The sequence below is a fragment of the Drosophila rhopaloa genome, unplaced genomic scaffold (genome assembly GCF_018152115.1).
Source record: "Drosophila rhopaloa isolate 14029-0021.01 unplaced genomic scaffold, ASM1815211v1 contig_2, whole genome shotgun sequence".
Lineage (NCBI taxonomy): Eukaryota > Metazoa > Arthropoda > Insecta > Diptera > Drosophilidae > Drosophila > Drosophila rhopaloa.
In genome coordinates, this window is record NW_025335083.1 from 21,348,999 (window position 1) to 21,367,028 (window position 18,030).

The window sequence follows — 18,030 nt, forward strand, 5'->3', positions numbered from 1 at the left end:
TTTCCTCTACTGGATATCCCATAAATTTGGTGTCTCCTTGCTGGGTGGTGCCTATGCGGTAGATGAAACGATTTCAAAGTTTTCCGTTTTTGGCAGTTGGTTACAACAACGAGTGTTTTTTTCCCCCTTGGGAGTGCGGTTGATATGGGCGTGGTCGTCGCCCCTAAGCGTGTCAGAACTATCTTTGGGTTATCCTCCGACGACTTTCCTCCCAATTGCTTGCTAATTATTCTATGAAGTGTTCTCCTCGATGAGCTTTATTTTCAAATACTTTATAATTAATTTTCGCTATTGCGGACATTTAGCTTGCTTGTTAGAAATTTGGTTTAAGTCTTATGAAAATAAAAAAAGAGAAACTTAGGCGAAGAATGTTAACATTTATAGTTTTATGTACTACTTTTCATTGTGGTAGCCTTAATTTTTAACATTGTTAGCTTTGTGGCCTCCTTTGACTTATTGGTTTTTCGATTTCTTTGTTAAATACTTTCAACTGCGGTAGGTTTTAGTTTTATATCGTTATTTTCATTTGCTTTCGTTTAATACGTTAGTTTCAAAATTTAGTGTAATGTAAATAGATTTGAAAGATTATATTGGCCAATTGTTACTTGCTCTCTTTGGTTTTTATATACACTTCTAATTAGGGAATTACTTTATTATTTAATACTTTGTATAAAGCTTTTACGGTTCTCCATTCAAAAAATGTTACAAAATCAGGCTGGACCAGAGCTGAAAATATGTGATATAAATATATCTATATTAACTTGAGTGGTATTATATATTTTTAGGACAAAATTACCAGGCTCTGGAGCAGCTCTGCGAGTGGACCTTGTTTGATGATGGGGGAGAAAGCGGTGAAAGTGTCACGGAAGTCAAAGAGTCAGCAGCAAGACGAAAAGAAAATTGGGTGGATGCATCGATAAAACAAACAAAAACAACTGAGGGATTCCCTCGAATCCGTCCTTAACGCTGTAGATATTGACGGGCGCTCAGCAGGAGTCCCACCATGGCTGCCACGCCCACCGCTGAGGCGCCCATCGCCCCGGCTCCGTTGCAGTTATCCGTATCACAGGAGCAGACCACCTGGCGACCTCCGAACCCGGCACGCTGATAGCAGTAGTTGGTGGAGGTCTGGTTCTGGTAGGCACAGGTCCTTATCACACGGCTATCCGGGGGCACTGCAATGCGATTGTCCAGGGTCATTTTGGTTTCCCTTATTACTTTGCATCTCTCTACTCACGGCTGTTCACGGAGAACTCGATGATCTGCGTAATCTTGCGGCAGTACGTGGGAATCCCCTTGCCGCGGGACGAGTACTGCTCATCACAGTCCTTCAGCAAGTTCTCGGGCGGTATGTCCAATGCACAGTTGGCATCTTTGTGGCTGTTGCAGACAAAGCACTTGATGGCATATCCTAACAAAAGTATAAAGAAGATTGCGTTTAAGTTGAAATTATTTGTATTCAACAGGATTATTTTAAGAAAGCAATGAAAATGTTAAAAATTGTTTTTGTTCGGTCCAAAGATTTGTCAGAAAATTTGATTTCAACATTTTTGTATTTGTTTATGTTGGACTAAATTTGTTAGTTAAGTAGTTAAGGCATTTTGTATTTTATTTCCTTACTTGTGCTTTTGTCAAAAATATATAACATTTCTTATAATTTAAGTCCCCATTTAATGTTCCATTGTTCCTCTACCTTAAATCACTCTGATTTTCTAATTGCATTTTTAATCTAATTCCGTAATTGAATTTGCGCATACCTTTCTGCTAGCTACCTTTTTCGTTCGTATGCAATCTTTCACTTAATTGACCACAAAGCTATAGTTAATGTCAATTAGAAAATTTCCATTGGCATCATATGTTTAACCTTAATAGTTTCACAAAACAAGCGAAAATGAAAGAAACAACCGTGTAAACAAATGTGAGAGCTTTGCCCAGATATAAGTATAAAGAGATCTTTGGTACTTGTGATGACTGTCGTTGCCTTAGCTAAATTGAATTTAAGGTCGTGCGGGACACGAGATTCGCATTATTTAATATACGAACTGGAAATATTGTGTACCGCCTGTCCGGTAGTATGTCACCTGCCCCCAGCCGCCAAATGGTGCAACCTGCGATGCGCTTTTGCCCCACTCTGTGCCAAAAATGGCACAGTGGCACGGAGATGTCAGTGATTCCGGCGATTCCATCGACGCCTCCATTAGTGACAGACTGCGAGGCTTTTAGGATTGCCTCGCTAATTGAGACATCGGCATTGCTAATGGACTCGAATAACTCTGCCTCACTTCACTTGGTTCTGAACACCCCCACCGCCCATTCTCATCCAATTCGGGTTGCATAAGCAGGGCGGAAAAATGTGTTGCCTGCTTCTAGGCGAAGATACTTGAGAACAATGGAAAGGGCCGTCTGTAAGATGAACCACTCTACGGGTAGACTAGATATTCTGAAAGCTAGAAGCACATCATCCCGACAAAAGAATGTAATTGACTAAAAGGGATGTTTTTAAGATGAGCTCATATTATATGCTTTTTCTATAATTTTCATATGAATCATATGAATGATAAAAACAATACCTCTTAAAGTAACAGTGCTATGATAATAATTTAGTAAGACTCTAGAATTGTTGTTAACATTTATAGATCTAAGATAAACAATATAAAATAAATATCTGTTTGAAAATATTTAATAATTTTTAGTAAACTCGTTACACTTTTTAAAGATAGAGGATTAAAAGTTTTTGACCTATCAATAGTCTAGTTGGAAGAATAATTTTAAAACTAAAGCATTTCTTTAAAATAAAAGAAAATCCTTTTTTTCCACTATTCAAGATTTAAGAAATATTAAATTTATAAAATCTGGCCACAAAATAACCAATCTTCCCCACTGTTTACACCTAGTCATGACCAATTAAGGTTTGTTACAGTCTATAAATAGTCATAAATTGCATTGATTAAATTGCCTATAACGCAAAAAAGGTAGAGGAATATATATAAGGAAATTCCTCAATAAAAATAAATAGGGGCAATTATTTACAAAACAGAGATATACTTTTATGTCGCTCTTTTGAAACGTATTTTTATATAAGTCTATGAGCGGATTGGGGTTTTGGGTATCGGACAACTGCAACTGGCCCCCAGGACCTTTAACCAAATAGAGTGCGCATGTCCTACATTATCCCTGCACGTACACACTTATGTGGGAAAAGTAAAAGAGGAATAATTTAAAAGAGGAGGAAGGAAAAACTTGAGGTAACACAAGTTCCCAGGGATTATCCTTTGCGAAAGGATAGCATAGTGTGGGCTAATTATTATCTGTCTTAATTAAGATGTCAACTGGCATCGACCCCACGGAAAACACCCACTCCACTTCCTCCTCTGCCCAGGAAAAAGCTGTGGCAGAGAGCCAACAAATGAAGTAGAGAAAAAAGTTCCTTTTTCTCAGAGAGCTCAAGGAACCCGACTTATATCTATTGAATGCAAATATTACTCAGTGGGGTGGACAAAAAGGCGCCACGGCGGCCGGCTATGATACTCAAGATACTCTGCTTTTCTGTGGCGTCAGGACGTCGCCACAAGCTCTCCCATTTCCCATTTCCCCTTTCCCATTTCCCATTTCCCAGCGCCCCAGGAACCTGCCCCTTCCATATCTCCTATTATGTAATCGTAATCGCGATGTCGGACGTCCGTTCAGCGATTTAATCGAGACTCTTCCTGTAGTTGACTTAAATCCTTTTACCTTGCTGCACGGCGATGGCCAGAATCAGTGCACTAATCACATAGATGTACTGCATTTTATTTTATAGACTCGACACACTCTTTCGTTAATCACTAGTTAATATTTTGGTTTGAATATTTTTTTGCATGCGGCGCTCACAGACGACTCTATTCACAGATTTTCGTTTCAGGTATTATCGCTGAGCATGGGCTGGTTCTAATAAATTCCTTGCAAAAAACTAGCGCTCACGCAAACGTTGGCAAACGGTTGACAAACGGCAAACGACTGGGCGAAGCAGCAGCCACACTCGACAAATGTACCACGAACACGAATTGCGGACGGCCAGTCCACGGGGCGGATGAGTCGGATCGGATCGGGTGGTGTGTGGTGTATGGTGACTGGGATGAATGTGGGGGAGGCTAGTGGGTGGAGGCCCCAGCCCCAGCCTCCCACTCGGATTCAGTTTTCAGCTTGCAGCCATGGAGCTTTTCCCGCCGAGCTTTCGAGCGTGCGTCCTCATTGCGATTTCCACGGTGTGTGTATTTTTGCAGTCAGGAGATACAAATGTGTAGCTGCAAAAAAAGTGTCTCAATCCACACTAGTCCACAAGTCTTGGAATCATAACTATATTATACATCATATTGCAAAGTAAACACACATATTAACACTAATAAAAATTTGTTAAACAAATGTATTAACATGTATAGATTGTTTTAAATACAAAAATAAAAATTTTGTTATACCGATTTAATTTGTAATAAATATTGGAGGTACTCTTTTAATTGTTATTATTTTTCATTTATTGAAATCAACTTTAATCCGTTTGAAATATTTTCAAACACCCCTGTAAATGTCTGAAACTGTTTATTATTCATAAAACGAAGTTCAAATGCTGATTTTGTGTGAATGCTATTTCGAAATTTTATTATTAATAGATTAATTGAAAAGGGAGGAATTAGAGATTAGGAATTTGGGCTGATCATGGGTCAAGGCCTCAAAAGCTAAGTGGGAATATAGCTTATTAATTAATCTAGTGGTGAATGGGGTTGAAAGCTAATCTAACCTAAAGTTTACAATGAAAAACATTACTCAGAAAGGAGATAACAGTCCGTTACTAATGAGAAATAAACATGTAAGAACACAAATGATTTTTGGAGAATCAAACCACAAGTCTAAAAAGGTAAGTCACTTTGAAATCGGTTTAAATTTGGTAATGTTATAGACTAAATTTTTGGGTACCCTTTTTACAAATAACTAATATGAAAATGGGTCAAATGGGTCAATTATATATACTTTATTGCGTCGCAAATGTGCAAACTTTTGACTGCAAGGGTATAATAGGGAGTGAAATCAAACACTTTGCTTTCAAGCACTCAAGACACTTACTTTGCCATTTTATTTGTGCCAAATTTGGCTGCCTTCTTTTTTATTTATGCACATTTAAGTACTCGTAATTAGAACCTGCAATTAGACGAGGGCAGTGCAATGGCTGGCCAATCCACTTATAACCCTGAGCCCCATTTCAACTAGGCGTCCAGACACATAATCCGGAGATCAAGACGCACACGTGAACAGGCGGAGCAGTCGCACACCAAGCATAAATCTGCCGGTGCATTAATTAAGCTTAATCGCAGGCTTCCTCTTGGAGCTCATCGCAAAGTCGCACAAATTGCTGCCCCAAGACGCTGGTCAATTGAATTAAGTCTCTCTCTCACTCACTATATATATATATATATTTGCAGATCGTTTTGGCTGGCTTTTGTGTCTCAATCAGTGCGCGAAATTGAAGAAGCCATGGGGGAAAATTGCCCTTTGGGGAGATTGCTTTTACCAGACTCGTTTGTACTTACACAGAAAACAATTAAAATAGAAAATATAGTTGTTTAAAAATAACATTCGCTTTGCTTTAATTTTTCATATTTAAATAGATACCTTGCCCAAAGTTCAATAGACCAAATGTGATATTAAAATATATTTTCAAAATTCAAATTTAATGTTATTGAGAAATTTAAATAGAATAGAAAGTATCTTTTTTTTGCAGCGTATTGTCCCTCAATTGACAGCATTAAATTATTTTTGTGACTATAAATAGCATTAGTCAGAAAAGAGTTTTGGCTTTGGATTGGGGTTAAAGTACGAGTAATCAAAATGTTTACTAACATGTTAAGCAACAAATTACTTAAATTTAAATAACATTGAGACTTACTAAGGCTATAGCTTTCAAATCTTAAGCTTAAAAGCTGGCTTCTAATAAGTGGTGGCACCAACTAAAAGCTTTTCTAAAAATATATTGGGTTATTCCTTTGAAAAATTTCCCCTCGTTTTGATTGGAGCACTAACCCCAAAAAACTGGGATTATTTTATTTACTTTTTGTTTGGTCTGTGTGAAATTTAATTTCGTACTTTTATGCGCAATTAATCTTCAAGCCTGGCGGTTAAAATGGGGGGACCGGGAAGTACCAACTCCAGATCACTTGTTAGAATAAAAAATATCAGCAAACCGGTTCCAGCAAACAAGAATCGAATCTGTTCATTCGCCTGGATCTGGGTTGTACTTATGTATATTCGAATCCAAGTCTCACCTTTCAATAACGCTCGCTGATCAGCTGATTTCTGATTTCTGACTTCGATACGATCCCAAAGACGAAGACCACATTTTCACAGCCCTCAGTTTCACATTGGATTTGCAGCAGTTTGGTTCTACAGTCGATGGGTTACGGAAATCGGCTTTTTAGATTCCAGTATTATTAAGGAATACAATTTTGTAAGTGCTACAAACTGGACTTATTTAACCAACAACTCTTTTTAATGGGTTTTAATATTTTTGATATAGAGTCTATAAAGTCTTTTCTCTAAACACAAAAGTTGCACATTTAAATTAAGAGATATAAGTGAAGAAGTGGAGAGTGATATAAAACATTTGGTTCTTATGCATTTATTAACAATAATTTTTATTGATAATTTCAAACTTTTACACATTTGACTAAATGCATATTATTGAAATAATTGTTATTGTTAATTTTAAACTTTTTCTCTTGATTCAAAACTTTTAAGAGTGTTATTGGTTAAAACATTTAAATTTTTAACAAGTAATTATAAGGAAATACTTCGATTACATTTTTCCATTCTTTGAATAATTTAAATTAAGAGGTTTCTATTTTTGTTAACATCTTAGTTTATATTTGTACTTTGTAATTTTTCTATTATTTTAATGCCATACAACCGCTTCAAACTGGCTAAAACCGGCAACTGAACGGTCGACTGATGAATTTATTCGGTTTGGTTTGGTTCTCCACACAAAGCAGCGTGAAAATTTCAAATTAGTTGCATTGCTTGCAGAATCGGAAACCCAATTAATGCAGCAAAATAACGCAGAGCCAACAGAGCGGACTTAAATAAACATTTAACACTCGTAATGATGAGTCGAGAATTCGGTGCTTCTGCTTCCCAAACTGACTTTAACCAGGACAGATAAGCTCAAGCTCCATCCTCCGTCCTATCAATATCAACACCACTGTTTTCCTCAATTAAAACTAATCTTTAAGTCTGACTTCGTCACCGATGAGGACTAGACCAAACCACCACAACTGAGTTTTTGGAGGTGCGAACCAGTTTTAACTAATCAGCTCCGTTGATAAGGGAATATATTGCACTCGTACAGTCCATGTTATGGAATGTTGTGCTATCGCTAAGCTCCGCTCACCGGAACCTATCTGATCACTCAATAGAAAAATGTAGTAGAGGAAATAAAATCAGGGGCGAGCCCAAGATTTATTTTGGACTTCCGAACGATCATTGACAAGGCACTTAAGTTTGTTATTACTTTTTTGAGGGTAACAGAAAATGAGATTAATAATTAGTTCACTAATTGTCAATATATAGCTTTTTTATTTCATTTTTATTGCTAAAATATATATTATTTCAGCAATTATAATGAAATAAAAAAGCTAAAATATATATTATTTCATAAATAACAATGAAATAAAAAAGCTATATATATATTTCAAAGCAAATGTTTGGTTTAATATAAAAACTTCTTTGTTTTATATTTAAATCATTTGTTCATTAGATCCTTTATCTAAGATATCTTTATCTTTTTAGAACGGGTGTTATAACTTTAAAGCTTGACTAGACTTATATGTTATATATTTTTAAACATTTTATTTTAAAATGTATATTATTTTAGCTTAAAATAAATAATATATTTGAAGGAGCAAGGTACGATTACAAGTGTTCCATTTTTTTCTCTGTGCTCAATAACCCTTTTATAGAACCCTAAACAAGGTATTTAGAGAGCATAAAACATGATATTTAAATAAAAGGTCAATCCCAGCTAATGAGACATAATTTGGTTAATACTTGTTTATTTTTTTTTTTGTCTGTCTGCCAGTGACGTCACATCGGAACTAACCGGTTCGAGCCGGTGTATTCCGTTTGGACTGCGTTTTGTTTTTGGGTTAAGAACCAAGCTGAAACCAACCGAAGCCAGAGCTTATCAATACAATGCAGCCAGCGAACTACCTTGTCGAGCATCCCCTCTCCACAAATATGTATTTAATAATATAATATAATAACAATACGACCCCGTAAAGATGATCGAGTGACGGAAGTTTTTCCATTTTTCCCATTTGCTGACTTTAGGGTCGATCTTGTTGCTCAAGTCGCTCTTTTCCACTCGCTCACAGTAGCTCTCTTCGGCTCTCATTTCTGCTGCTGAGCTGGCTTTTTGAAAAATCAACGTTTTTCGAAATGAAAATACGAGTTTTCAGATTCATCTCGACGGTGCTCGCGTTCAGTTGTCCCCTCGCATTAACAACAATAGTGAGATCGTGTGAGAATAATTGTGCGTTGTAAGAATTTATGACCATAAAGAGTTCTGTGGCCTTCAGCTAAACATTTCAAAAGTGATTTTTATAGAAATTTAATTTTAATTTGTTGATGAAAATGACCTAGTTATAAATAATAATATTATTTACAAGAGTTATAAACCAATTATGTAAAATAATAATCAACACATACACTAAACAACACTGTTTAAATGCTTCACAAGTTGTTATTTTTGCTCGGCAAATACAAATTTGTGATAAAGTGAAGGTTGTAAAGTAGGATTTATGAATTATTTTTTTTACCTTATTAACGTGTATTAAGTCTTCTTATTGATAAGAAACAAAAATCTCACCTTTCCAATTTCGTGAGCGTTATTAAAAATGTTTTCTCATATTAAATAAGTATTTAGAGAGGAAGCACAATTCTTTGCTTTTTTATTGCATTTCATTTAATAAAATAAAATATGAACAACTACGACTACATTTAAATCTTAAACAAAAAGTTGTATTAGTACAATATTAGCATTTGTCACGTTTGTCAGCCACGTTCTGATACCGGTTTACCAGTGTAAATAAGAATCGTATACAATGGGTTATAGATTATAAATATTACTGAAGTAATGCTAATGAAAAGATCGCTGTGTTTAGCGCTAATCAAATTACAAACAAACCATACACACAAAAACATAGAAAAATCTGATAAATTAAATAGGAAATTCTATTACTTCTTACAGATCTAGTAAGCCAAACGAAAAACCGCAAAAATGTCAACAACCATCTACATCTATGCCGTGTGCCTTGCATTGGCTGCCAATTTCATATCAGGTAAATATCTATAGTATAATTAAGTCAATTGTACGAGTATAAAATAAGCTTGTAAGAGATTTGCTCTTCGTTTTGTTAATCAATTGAAAGGCACTTTTAATTTAGAACCAAACAAAATGTTAATTAATTGGCCAACACTTTAGAGATGTCCAGTCTTTTGTTTTGACAAATCAATTGATTTGTTCTTTAGTTTAAATCGTAAAAACGAACAGTAACCGAAAAATCCAAAAAATCGCTGAGGTGGAAACTCATGCCAAACACACTTGTGAATCACCAAAGCCACTCATTAAAATAGACTCTACACTAAATTCAATTTATGCAGATTAAGCGATAAGTCATTAGGAATTGTTTTGTTTGATTTTTTAATTTCCCAATCATTTTTTTATAACTTCACTTATATGACCCATGTATATTGAAGTTACGATGCTTGTAGCAATTATCTCATCTTTCTGCGTCTCATTTCACCGCCCACCATTGGGTTAACTATTAATTGTTTAAAAAATACGAGTGCTTATTCTAATTAGCCAGTGGATGCTCACACGCACACACAATCCTTTGTGAGCCACCGCCACGAGTAAATTGATTGTCCAAGCAATTCCGCGGCTCGCACTCACTTGTTAAGGGAACATTAAATGGCGTTAAATAATATTGAAAGTATTTGCACACGAACATATGAATGTGTTCAACTTCTTGCCCAGTAATCGGTTGAGCAAATATGCACGTTTATGGGCATTCCAGTAGTAAGTGAATAATACTTCTCCCTTTTCTATGGCGAACTTAAGAGCGCGTTTCATTAGCGAACAATTGTCAAGCGAAAAGTTGCAACAAAGGCAACACTGACTGCCCCGATTTCCCCTCGCTTTTCCGCCTTTCCTCTAAGTTCGCTGAACAGCCGCATGAATATGCAACAAATGTAAAATGCAAATGGGTAATGCTTAAAATGCAAATTTGGAATCCCAACTGCCACTGTGGTTATTTTTTAACGGCAGGTGACTTTTTATTACTCAATGTTTGTTTGCCCTGCCCTGGATTGGCTTAATTGCCAAACGGTCTACGTGAGTAGCCACCAAAGTGTTATAATATTATGCATACGCCCCGCAAAACGATAGACATTTATAATCCTGACAGCCCCAGACATACTATATTTCGAGTTTTCAAGTACGTGTTCCAGTCCGCATGTCCTTGCCCTTTGGCAATGCATTTTTATTAGCAGGTTCAATGGGGGAACGCTCCTTTGAGTGATGGCTTGAAGGGTTCCAATTCCCTTCCTTTCTTCGGGCCATCGTTTCTGTCAAATGTTAACCAAATTGGATAGAGACTGTCAAATAAGCTTATGGGCTTTATAGCAAAATGGACATGGATATGGAAAAGAGAATAGGAAAGGATAATTGGCCTGAATCAATCTGATTTGCCGTAATCTTCTTCTATATGACAACTACTTAATAAGAAATGTTATGAAATGTTGTTTACTTTTGTATATTGGAAAATATTTTAGTTCCTTATTTCAATTTAAATGTACAAGAATTTTAATTGTAATTTGGTAAAAGTTTTTTAATTGAAAATTAAATTAGGAAATTGCAGCAAATAAGTAATTTCATAATCAACGATTGTAACTTCAAATCCTTCATAACCTAGACATTTTAAATAACTAAATCAAATAACTTGTATAAACTATATTAATAAAAATCGTGTGCATATTTTTAATAACATGCATGTAAAGAAATATATATTGCTGAGATCAACTACCTTATATTTTAGTAAGGGCCATCGTACTTCGCTATAGTTCAATACTCTTAGTCAAAATGAATCCCAGTTTTTGCCAGGTCCTCGACCGGTCGCGTGCCAAACTCTAGCTGTTTCGGCATTTATTTTTTGGCCCCAAGCAGTTGACATGCAATTATTCAGGTTACTGCAGTCGGATGGGAGTCAGTTCGTCAGTTTGTCAGTCAGAGGCCTCACCTGCCGACAGTATCTGGGAATGGGTGGGAGGCTAATAAAACAATTTACTGTCAGTGTGTCGGGCACTTTGAAAAGGGCGAATCGCGAGGCATTTGAATGCCATTAGAGGTTGCACATATCAAATTACCGTCGAGGGGGCAAAAAGTGGTTTAATTAAAGCAAATGTTGTAGGTAATATCAAAAGGGTTTCGCATTACTTCTAGGAGAAGCTTCTTTGCAAACACATTGTATATGAAATTTATGCACATTTATACATATTCAGAAATATAACAATGTCCAGTTTTATTAGAGCAGAATTGACCAAATTCGACCATTTTAATGCCTTAAATTGGTGCTTACTAATCTTTATAAAATTATAACTTTTGGACCTTTGGATAATTCCACAATGTTTTATGTTTCAATACAATACTTTGGGTACTTGGTGTCTTTTATGATATATTAAACGCCTTAAAATATAATATTTAAAAAGCCAATAACTAATGCGTCGCTTTGTGGCTTGTTTGGCATTGCAGTGAGTGCCATTCGGTGCCATCAGTGCAAATCGCACGAAAACAACGACTGCTTCGGTCTGGTGGTGAACACTCCTCAGGCGCAGGTGGATAACCAGTACCTGAGGGACTGCACTCCGCCCAGCGGAGAGGAGGCCTTCTGCCGGAAGACGGTGATCAAGTTCGAACTGCACGACGAGCACAGGATCGAAAGGAGCTGCGGGTACCTCAAGGAGAAGATTGAGAATGGCTGCTACTCCGCCGACAACGAGGGCTACAAGCAGATAGTCTGCACCTGCAACGGCGACGGATGCAATGGAGCCAAGTCCTTGATGGGAGTCCGCCAAGTGGGCTACAGTCTGGTTGGCTCTGTGGTCAGTCTGGTACTGGCCAGCATCATCAGGCATTAACTTAACTCGTAAATTGCGTAAAAAACTAACTTTAAAACCAAAAACATTATCTATTAGTTAAAACCCAAAACAATAAAAATACGTGTTGCAGTATTGCAGAACTTTTGTTTTTCTTTTCACAATAAATACAATGGGTTCATGAGAAAGCTAATGCCTAAAGTTCGTGCTTGCAAATCTTATACAATTAAAATTTTTAGACACCAACGCAAAGGCTATTAAACTGAAAAACAAAAGATTCAAACTTAAGATTATTTTGTTGTTCTACTCATTAAAAATATAAGGTTATATCACCATTTGCGACAATGGTATTTAGTAATTCGTATTAGGCCCATTTGGAAATGAATTGAGCACTTAAATTTTATAATTCTAAGATTATCTCACCTTTTGAAACAGTGGTAATATATTTAGTAATTCTTGACCATTAGGAAATAAATCTAGCACTTATATTGCAAAATATTAATATGTTGAAAAATCTATAAAGATAATAATAAATTTACTTATAATTTCACATATCTACAACATTCCATTATTCCCAAAATCTAATTTAATGTTTCATTGAAATAAACTCCGTCGAACTTAGGGCAATACTTTGGGTACTTTGTACTTTATAGGACTTAAGAAAAGCAGTATTTAAAAGCAATTGATTAATGCATCATTGCAGTGGGTGCCCTTCGGTGTCACCAGTGCAACTCGGAGGACAATATTGCATGCAAAGGCCTGGATGATAACTGGTTCCGGAAGGAATGCACTTTCCCCAGCGGTATGAAGCCCTTCTGCATGAAATCGGTGTTTGAGAGCGACCTAAAGCACGTTGTAAAAAGGAACTGTGGACATTACCATGCGGAGATAAACCATGGTTGTATCTTCGTCGACAACGATAGCGACATTCAGGCCATGTGCACATGTGCCGACGACGGATGCAATGGAGCCAAGTCCTTGATCGGAACCACCCAGGTGGCCTACAGTCTGGTTGGCTCTGTGGTCAGTCTGCTACTTACCAACATCTTCAGGTGTTAACTTAGCCGCGGAATCCGTAACTTGTAAACTAACCTTGAAGCCAAATAAATTTGCATACAGATGGACATTATTGTTTTGAATGCAGCTGTGAGTAAGCTTATACTTGTTAAATAGAGAGATTTGAGTATATTATGAGAGTTTTAAATAATAGTCATATAAAAATATGAATCAATATAAAAAATATTTCCTCAGGGTGTAGTCCGTTTTTGTTGGCCATGACCAGCGACTTTAATGCCAGCGAGTTGCTGTTTGTCTTCTGCACACATACAGATGCGAAAATACGCAGATAGAGATACAGATACAGATACAAACACAACCTATGGGTCGACCTACATGCGTTAGCATTTGAGCTCTGTCGTCGCCAGCTCAAATGGCTCTGCGGCTTTTGTCTATGGGTGCGTTCTGTCGACAGAGTGGCGCCTTGTTGCCACAGCAACAGCATCCGCCCCGCCCCTTCCGCCCATCCGCCCACTGGCCGGCCACGCCCCCATCCCCAGGCTCATTGGCAGCCTTGTCTCTGTCTGCTCAGTCGTTGGCTTCCTTTTATTTTCGCCGACAGCTTGGCGCCAACATAAAAAACATTGATTTTGAATTCACTGAGCGCCCTCGCCAAAAACGCTGTCCAAATCATTTATTTCTGTTTTTGCGACTAGCTATTGGCCTTTCTTCGGTTCCGTATTTTCTTTAATTGTTTGATTTATAAACATAAATTGGCGGACGATTTTTACTTCCTTAAGAGATGCTTTAAAGCATTAACTTTTTGGTTGGCGAAAGTAGTTTTTGGGATAAATAAACACAGTATGAATATTAAACCTGAAACAGGGTATTAATTTGGTCAAAAACCATTTAATTAAAGTGCTACCAATAATTGAAAAACTTCTAGTGTTCCCTGGTAAAAGTTTCACACTTGAAAGGCACTCCAAAGTATGCGTCATTAAAGTAAGCTAACATAAATGTCATTACGCGCAAAATTGCGCATACGCAGGGTGGGTCGAGCAGAAGAAAAGCACAACTCCACCAGGCTATAAAGTTATCATTGTCTGCGGGGCTCTGGCATTTTGTTTTTCATTCCAAGCCATTGCGCAAATATTTGTGCAATGAAATAACCATAATTTTGTCGGTTGGAATTTCAACCAGCATTTTTCTGTTGTTAATACCACAGATTGTTGCGATTTAATTAATGGAGTTTTATGAATTTAAAATAAAATGCAACCTTAAATGTATTGTTTATAAAGGCTAAACGGTTTTTTAGAAACCCGATTATTCTAGCTTTCTTACCCGAGAACATATCTCGTAGTTTTGCCAGCGTTAAATCTCAACAAAGTTTTCCTTGCGCAAAAGCCAACATTTGTCTTTGGAATTCGCCAGCATTTAAGAGACACAGATTTTGCATGTTAATCAGCTGCATGATTTGTACTTTGCTGTGTGTGTTCTTGCCAAAGCCAAATAAATATTTGTATTGTTCATTGTGTCACGTTCCGCAACCACTGTGGCGTATACGCAATGCGGAGTAAATATTTTTACTAGCTGCCTAGAAGTATGCCATGATATTTTGTATTTGTCACGCTCTTTCAAAAGCTGATTGCTGTTGATGATGATGATGATGCTGCCACTGCTGCTGCATTCCTGTGGCACGTGCTGCACGAAAGACACCCACAAATTGCTGCAATAGCTCTTCCAGTTCCTCCGCTTTTCCTTGGCTCATTGACCTGTGAATCGCATAAAGGACAGGGGGTGAAATGGTAGGAAATCCCTGTCTTTTCTTCGTCGATTCTTCTTTAGGCTTCAGCCCACCTGAGGCTGCTTGAACGGCGATTGCAGTCAAGTGCAAGTGATTGCTGGAAAAATTACGTACTTTGGCATTGTTTGCCTGCCAAATTGATTTTATGTGCTTAGCATTCCTGAGATGATCGCCCTGGCAGTTGTGCAGGTGACCTCAACAGAGACTTCGCTTTTGGAAAAGGTTTAAATAATAAATCTAGCTATTTGAGTACTAATTTCATTTAAGATGCAATCATATTTAAATAAAACTTTTATATAGATAGTGATTTTAACAACAAAAGTGGTAATGTGACTTAGTTTTTGTGTCTTAGTTTTTCTTGACATTCAATTAAATGAAATATCAAAACAGCTATCAATTTCATACTTACATATGTGACAAATCAAAACTATAACTATAACTATATTTTCTTGAATGCTATGCAAAGATGTATCAATTTTATAACTAAAATTCATTTTAATTTTATGTTATTACATGTTAACACAAAAGCTTGTATTGTTAGTTGCAGACATGTAATGTAATATAAAAACTTCAATTTACTATCCTCTAGTTTCAAAAGTCAATTTAAATTTATTTTAGTTTCAGTTTGTGCCAGTTAAATCCCACATCAGCTGTTATACGAAACCATAAAATACCTTTGCTGGCTCAGCATATGTATGTAGTGCAGAATAATCCCGGCGAACTGTGTGTGGGATTCGTTTGCCATTGTACAAGTAGTTTTTCTACTTCGATACTCCTGCATTTGCAAGCGCATTTGTAGCGATTGATTTACCCAGAAGCTGCAGATATAGCACGATAAAGTTTTATGTTTATGGCTGGCATCGAAGTTGCCTTGAATTGGCTTTACCCTCGTCCTTGGCAGCTGCTAGTGGGCAAGTTAATTGGCTTCGGCAACCCAAGGCGATGTGTGTGGCACGGTGCGTATACGTAATGAAACTCAATTAAATTAGAGTAAACAGAAGTCCGCCGTTTACCGACTTAAGTTCTTTTGTGGCTGCCATTTTAGCTGGTTAGTTCTGTACACTGACACACTTTTACGAAGCCATCGTAAATATTTCATCGCTGCGGCTTCACAAGAAAAAAGTTTTTCAATTAGCATGCCAAGCGAAAATTTCAACTAATTAAAGGCCATTTTGTGGGCGGAGATTCGCAACAGCAGAAAAACTTTTGACCCACAAAATGTTGTTACCATTTTTTTTTTTTGGCAAACCTAGATTTATGGCCATGGTAAAAGAGAATAAAAATAAGCGAAAAACACATTTTACGATTTGCACGGTTCGATGCAAAGATAAAGAGGTTGTAAACCAAAGTCGAGTACCGACGAAAATGTGTCAAGTTGTAAAAATCGAAAGCATATTCGTGTGGCCGTCTATGAAATTCGGTGTAAGGAAATGCCAACAGGAAACGGAAACGTGCGTAAACCATTTTAATTATGTCCTGTGGCTCTTAGCAAATGAAGCGGCGACATGCGATGGAGAGCACCCCAGGAATTATGACATCAACACGTCGACGTCATCATCGCCATTGTCCAGACAGCCTCGAATGTGTCCTTGCCACGCGGCAGCCATATTTGGCAGTGCAATTGGCCCGGCTCTGATTTCATTTCCTTTTTGGCTCTGGGCAACAGGCTGCGGGTTTATGGCCCGCGGCCAGGAAAACCAGTGGAAATGGCCGGCTCTAAAGGGTAATTGAAATTGGCGCTGACTCGCGATTTCACCAGAAGAAATCGTTGGTGTTGTTTACAATTTTAACAAGATTGTGGCAATTAAAACTTCAAATCCCCCGGAAGTTTTGCTTTGCGATTTGGCAGAGTCAGCTTAAAGGAAATAAACTTAGTTGTTTTGTTTTAACTTTTAAGGCCAGGCAGTGCCCATTATCCCTATTGCCGAAAACCCCAAAAAAACAACTCGAGTTAAGGTTTTTTGATCAAAACCAATGGAAATAATGGTTAAGTGTTGGAATGTCATACCTCGTTAAATTCGTTATAAAATTTCCAATAGATTGGCATTCCCAGTTAAAAAATGTTTTTTTCGTCCAATTTTCGCAAAAAATTATGAGTTAACCCCTTATAAAAAATGCGAAAATCGATGAAAAAATTAAATTTCCCAAATCAACATAGAATTGATTGTATAGGTTCACAGCTGCACAAAACGGTCTTTTTTTGGCTGTGCGTCTTATTTGGGATAAATTACAACAAAAAACGATTAAAAAATGGGTCTTAAATATATTTTTTTGATGGCCAAAATCTGGAAAAATCACACTTGATTTTTCAGTTTTTTAAGCAAAACCCTTGGAAATAATGGTCAGATCTTGGAATGTCATACCTCGTTGAATTCGTTACAAAATTTCCAATCTATTGGTATTCTCAGCTAAAAAATTTTATTTTGTCCCAAATTTTGAAAAAAATCAAGTGTTACCCCTTATAAAAAATGCGAAAATTGGTCAAAAAATAAATTTTCCGAAATCAACCTGATATGGATTGTATAGGTTCTCAGCTGCACAAAAAGGTCATTTTTTTGGGTGTGAGTCCTATTTTAGCGAAGTTATTACTAAAAACCCTTAAAAAAATGACCTTTTTGACCAAACTCAAAAAAATAGAACTTAAATTTTGGGATTTTTATCGAAACACTTGGAAATAGTAATCAAATATTTGAGTGTCATACCTCGTTGAACTCGTTGTAAAATTTGCAATTGCTTGGCATTCGCCAATTTTAGCCAAAAATCACTACGTTACCGTCGTCGAAAATAAGTAAAAAAAAAAAACCAAAAAATCCAAATGAAAAAAAATAATAATAAAGTAGATCGAAAGCCATCTTCACAACGAAAATAGACAACTCAAGGAAATTAATAAACTATTTGTTGATATGCCAGCCATTGGATTTAGTCGACCCATCGGCAAGACTTAATATCTTATATTTATTTTCTAAATTGAATTCCACAATGTTTACCCTGTGATTTCAATTAATAAACTTCTTTGCCACTAATTAGTGTAAGTTTATATGGAACATTTTGGC

At 36.7% G+C, this 18,030-nt stretch overlaps 2 protein-coding genes across 6 annotated transcripts; one reads left to right on the forward strand and one right to left on the reverse strand.

Moving 5' to 3' along the window:
- Positions 1-229: 229 nt before the first annotated feature.
- LOC108051687 lies at positions 230-4,024 on the reverse strand. The gene is made up of 4 exons (XM_017133863.2): positions 3,733-4,024; positions 1,238-1,411; positions 797-1,175; positions 230-726 (listed from the first exon to the last, which is right to left on the reverse strand). The coding sequence occupies exons 1-3, from the start codon at positions 3,785-3,787 to the stop codon at positions 961-963; spliced, it is 444 nt and encodes a 147-aa protein (XP_016989352.1). The 5' UTR covers positions 3,788-4,024; the 3' UTR covers positions 230-726; positions 797-960.
- A 2,324-nt stretch (positions 4,025-6,348) lies between these two features.
- On the forward strand, positions 6,349-12,317 carry LOC108051616 (U-scoloptoxin(05)-Er3a). Of its 5 annotated transcripts, none has more exons than XM_017133762.1 (3): positions 6,349-6,475; positions 9,272-9,362; positions 11,834-12,317. In XM_017133762.1, exons 2-3 carry the CDS (start codon positions 9,302-9,304, stop codon positions 12,217-12,219), a joined length of 447 nt encoding a protein of 148 aa, XP_016989251.1. In that variant the 5' UTR covers positions 6,349-6,475; positions 9,272-9,301; the 3' UTR covers positions 12,220-12,317. The 5 variants fall into 5 exon arrangements, with proteins under 5 accessions (XP_016989251.1, XP_016989250.1, XP_016989249.1 ...); XM_017133761.1 differs by lacking the exon at positions 6,349-6,475 and adding an exon at positions 8,489-8,554; XM_017133760.1 differs by lacking the exon at positions 6,349-6,475 and adding an exon at positions 8,495-8,615.
- Positions 12,318-18,030: the final 5,713 nt, after the last annotated feature.

Bases quoted from the DNA above. Each gene is read 5' to 3' on its own strand.
- LOC108051687 (XM_017133863.2), bottom strand. From the start codon at position 3,787: ATGCAGTACATCTATGTGATTAGTGCACTGATTCTGGCCATCGCCGTG. The intron at 1,412-3,732 runs GTAAAAGGATTT...TACTTTTGTTAG, and splicing joins GGCCATCGCCGTGCAGCAAG to GATATGCCATCAAGTGCTTT. The intron at 1,176-1,237 runs GTGAGTAGAGAG...ATCGCATTGCAG, and splicing joins CGAGTTCTCCGTGAACAGCC to TGCCCCCGGATAGCCGTGTG.
- LOC108051616 (XM_017133762.1), top strand. From the start codon at position 9,302: ATGTCAACAACCATCTACATCTATGCCGTGTGCCTTGCATTGGCTGCC. The intron at 9,363-11,833 runs GTAAATATCTAT...TTGGCATTGCAG, and splicing joins GGCTGCCAATTTCATATCAG to TGAGTGCCATTCGGTGCCAT.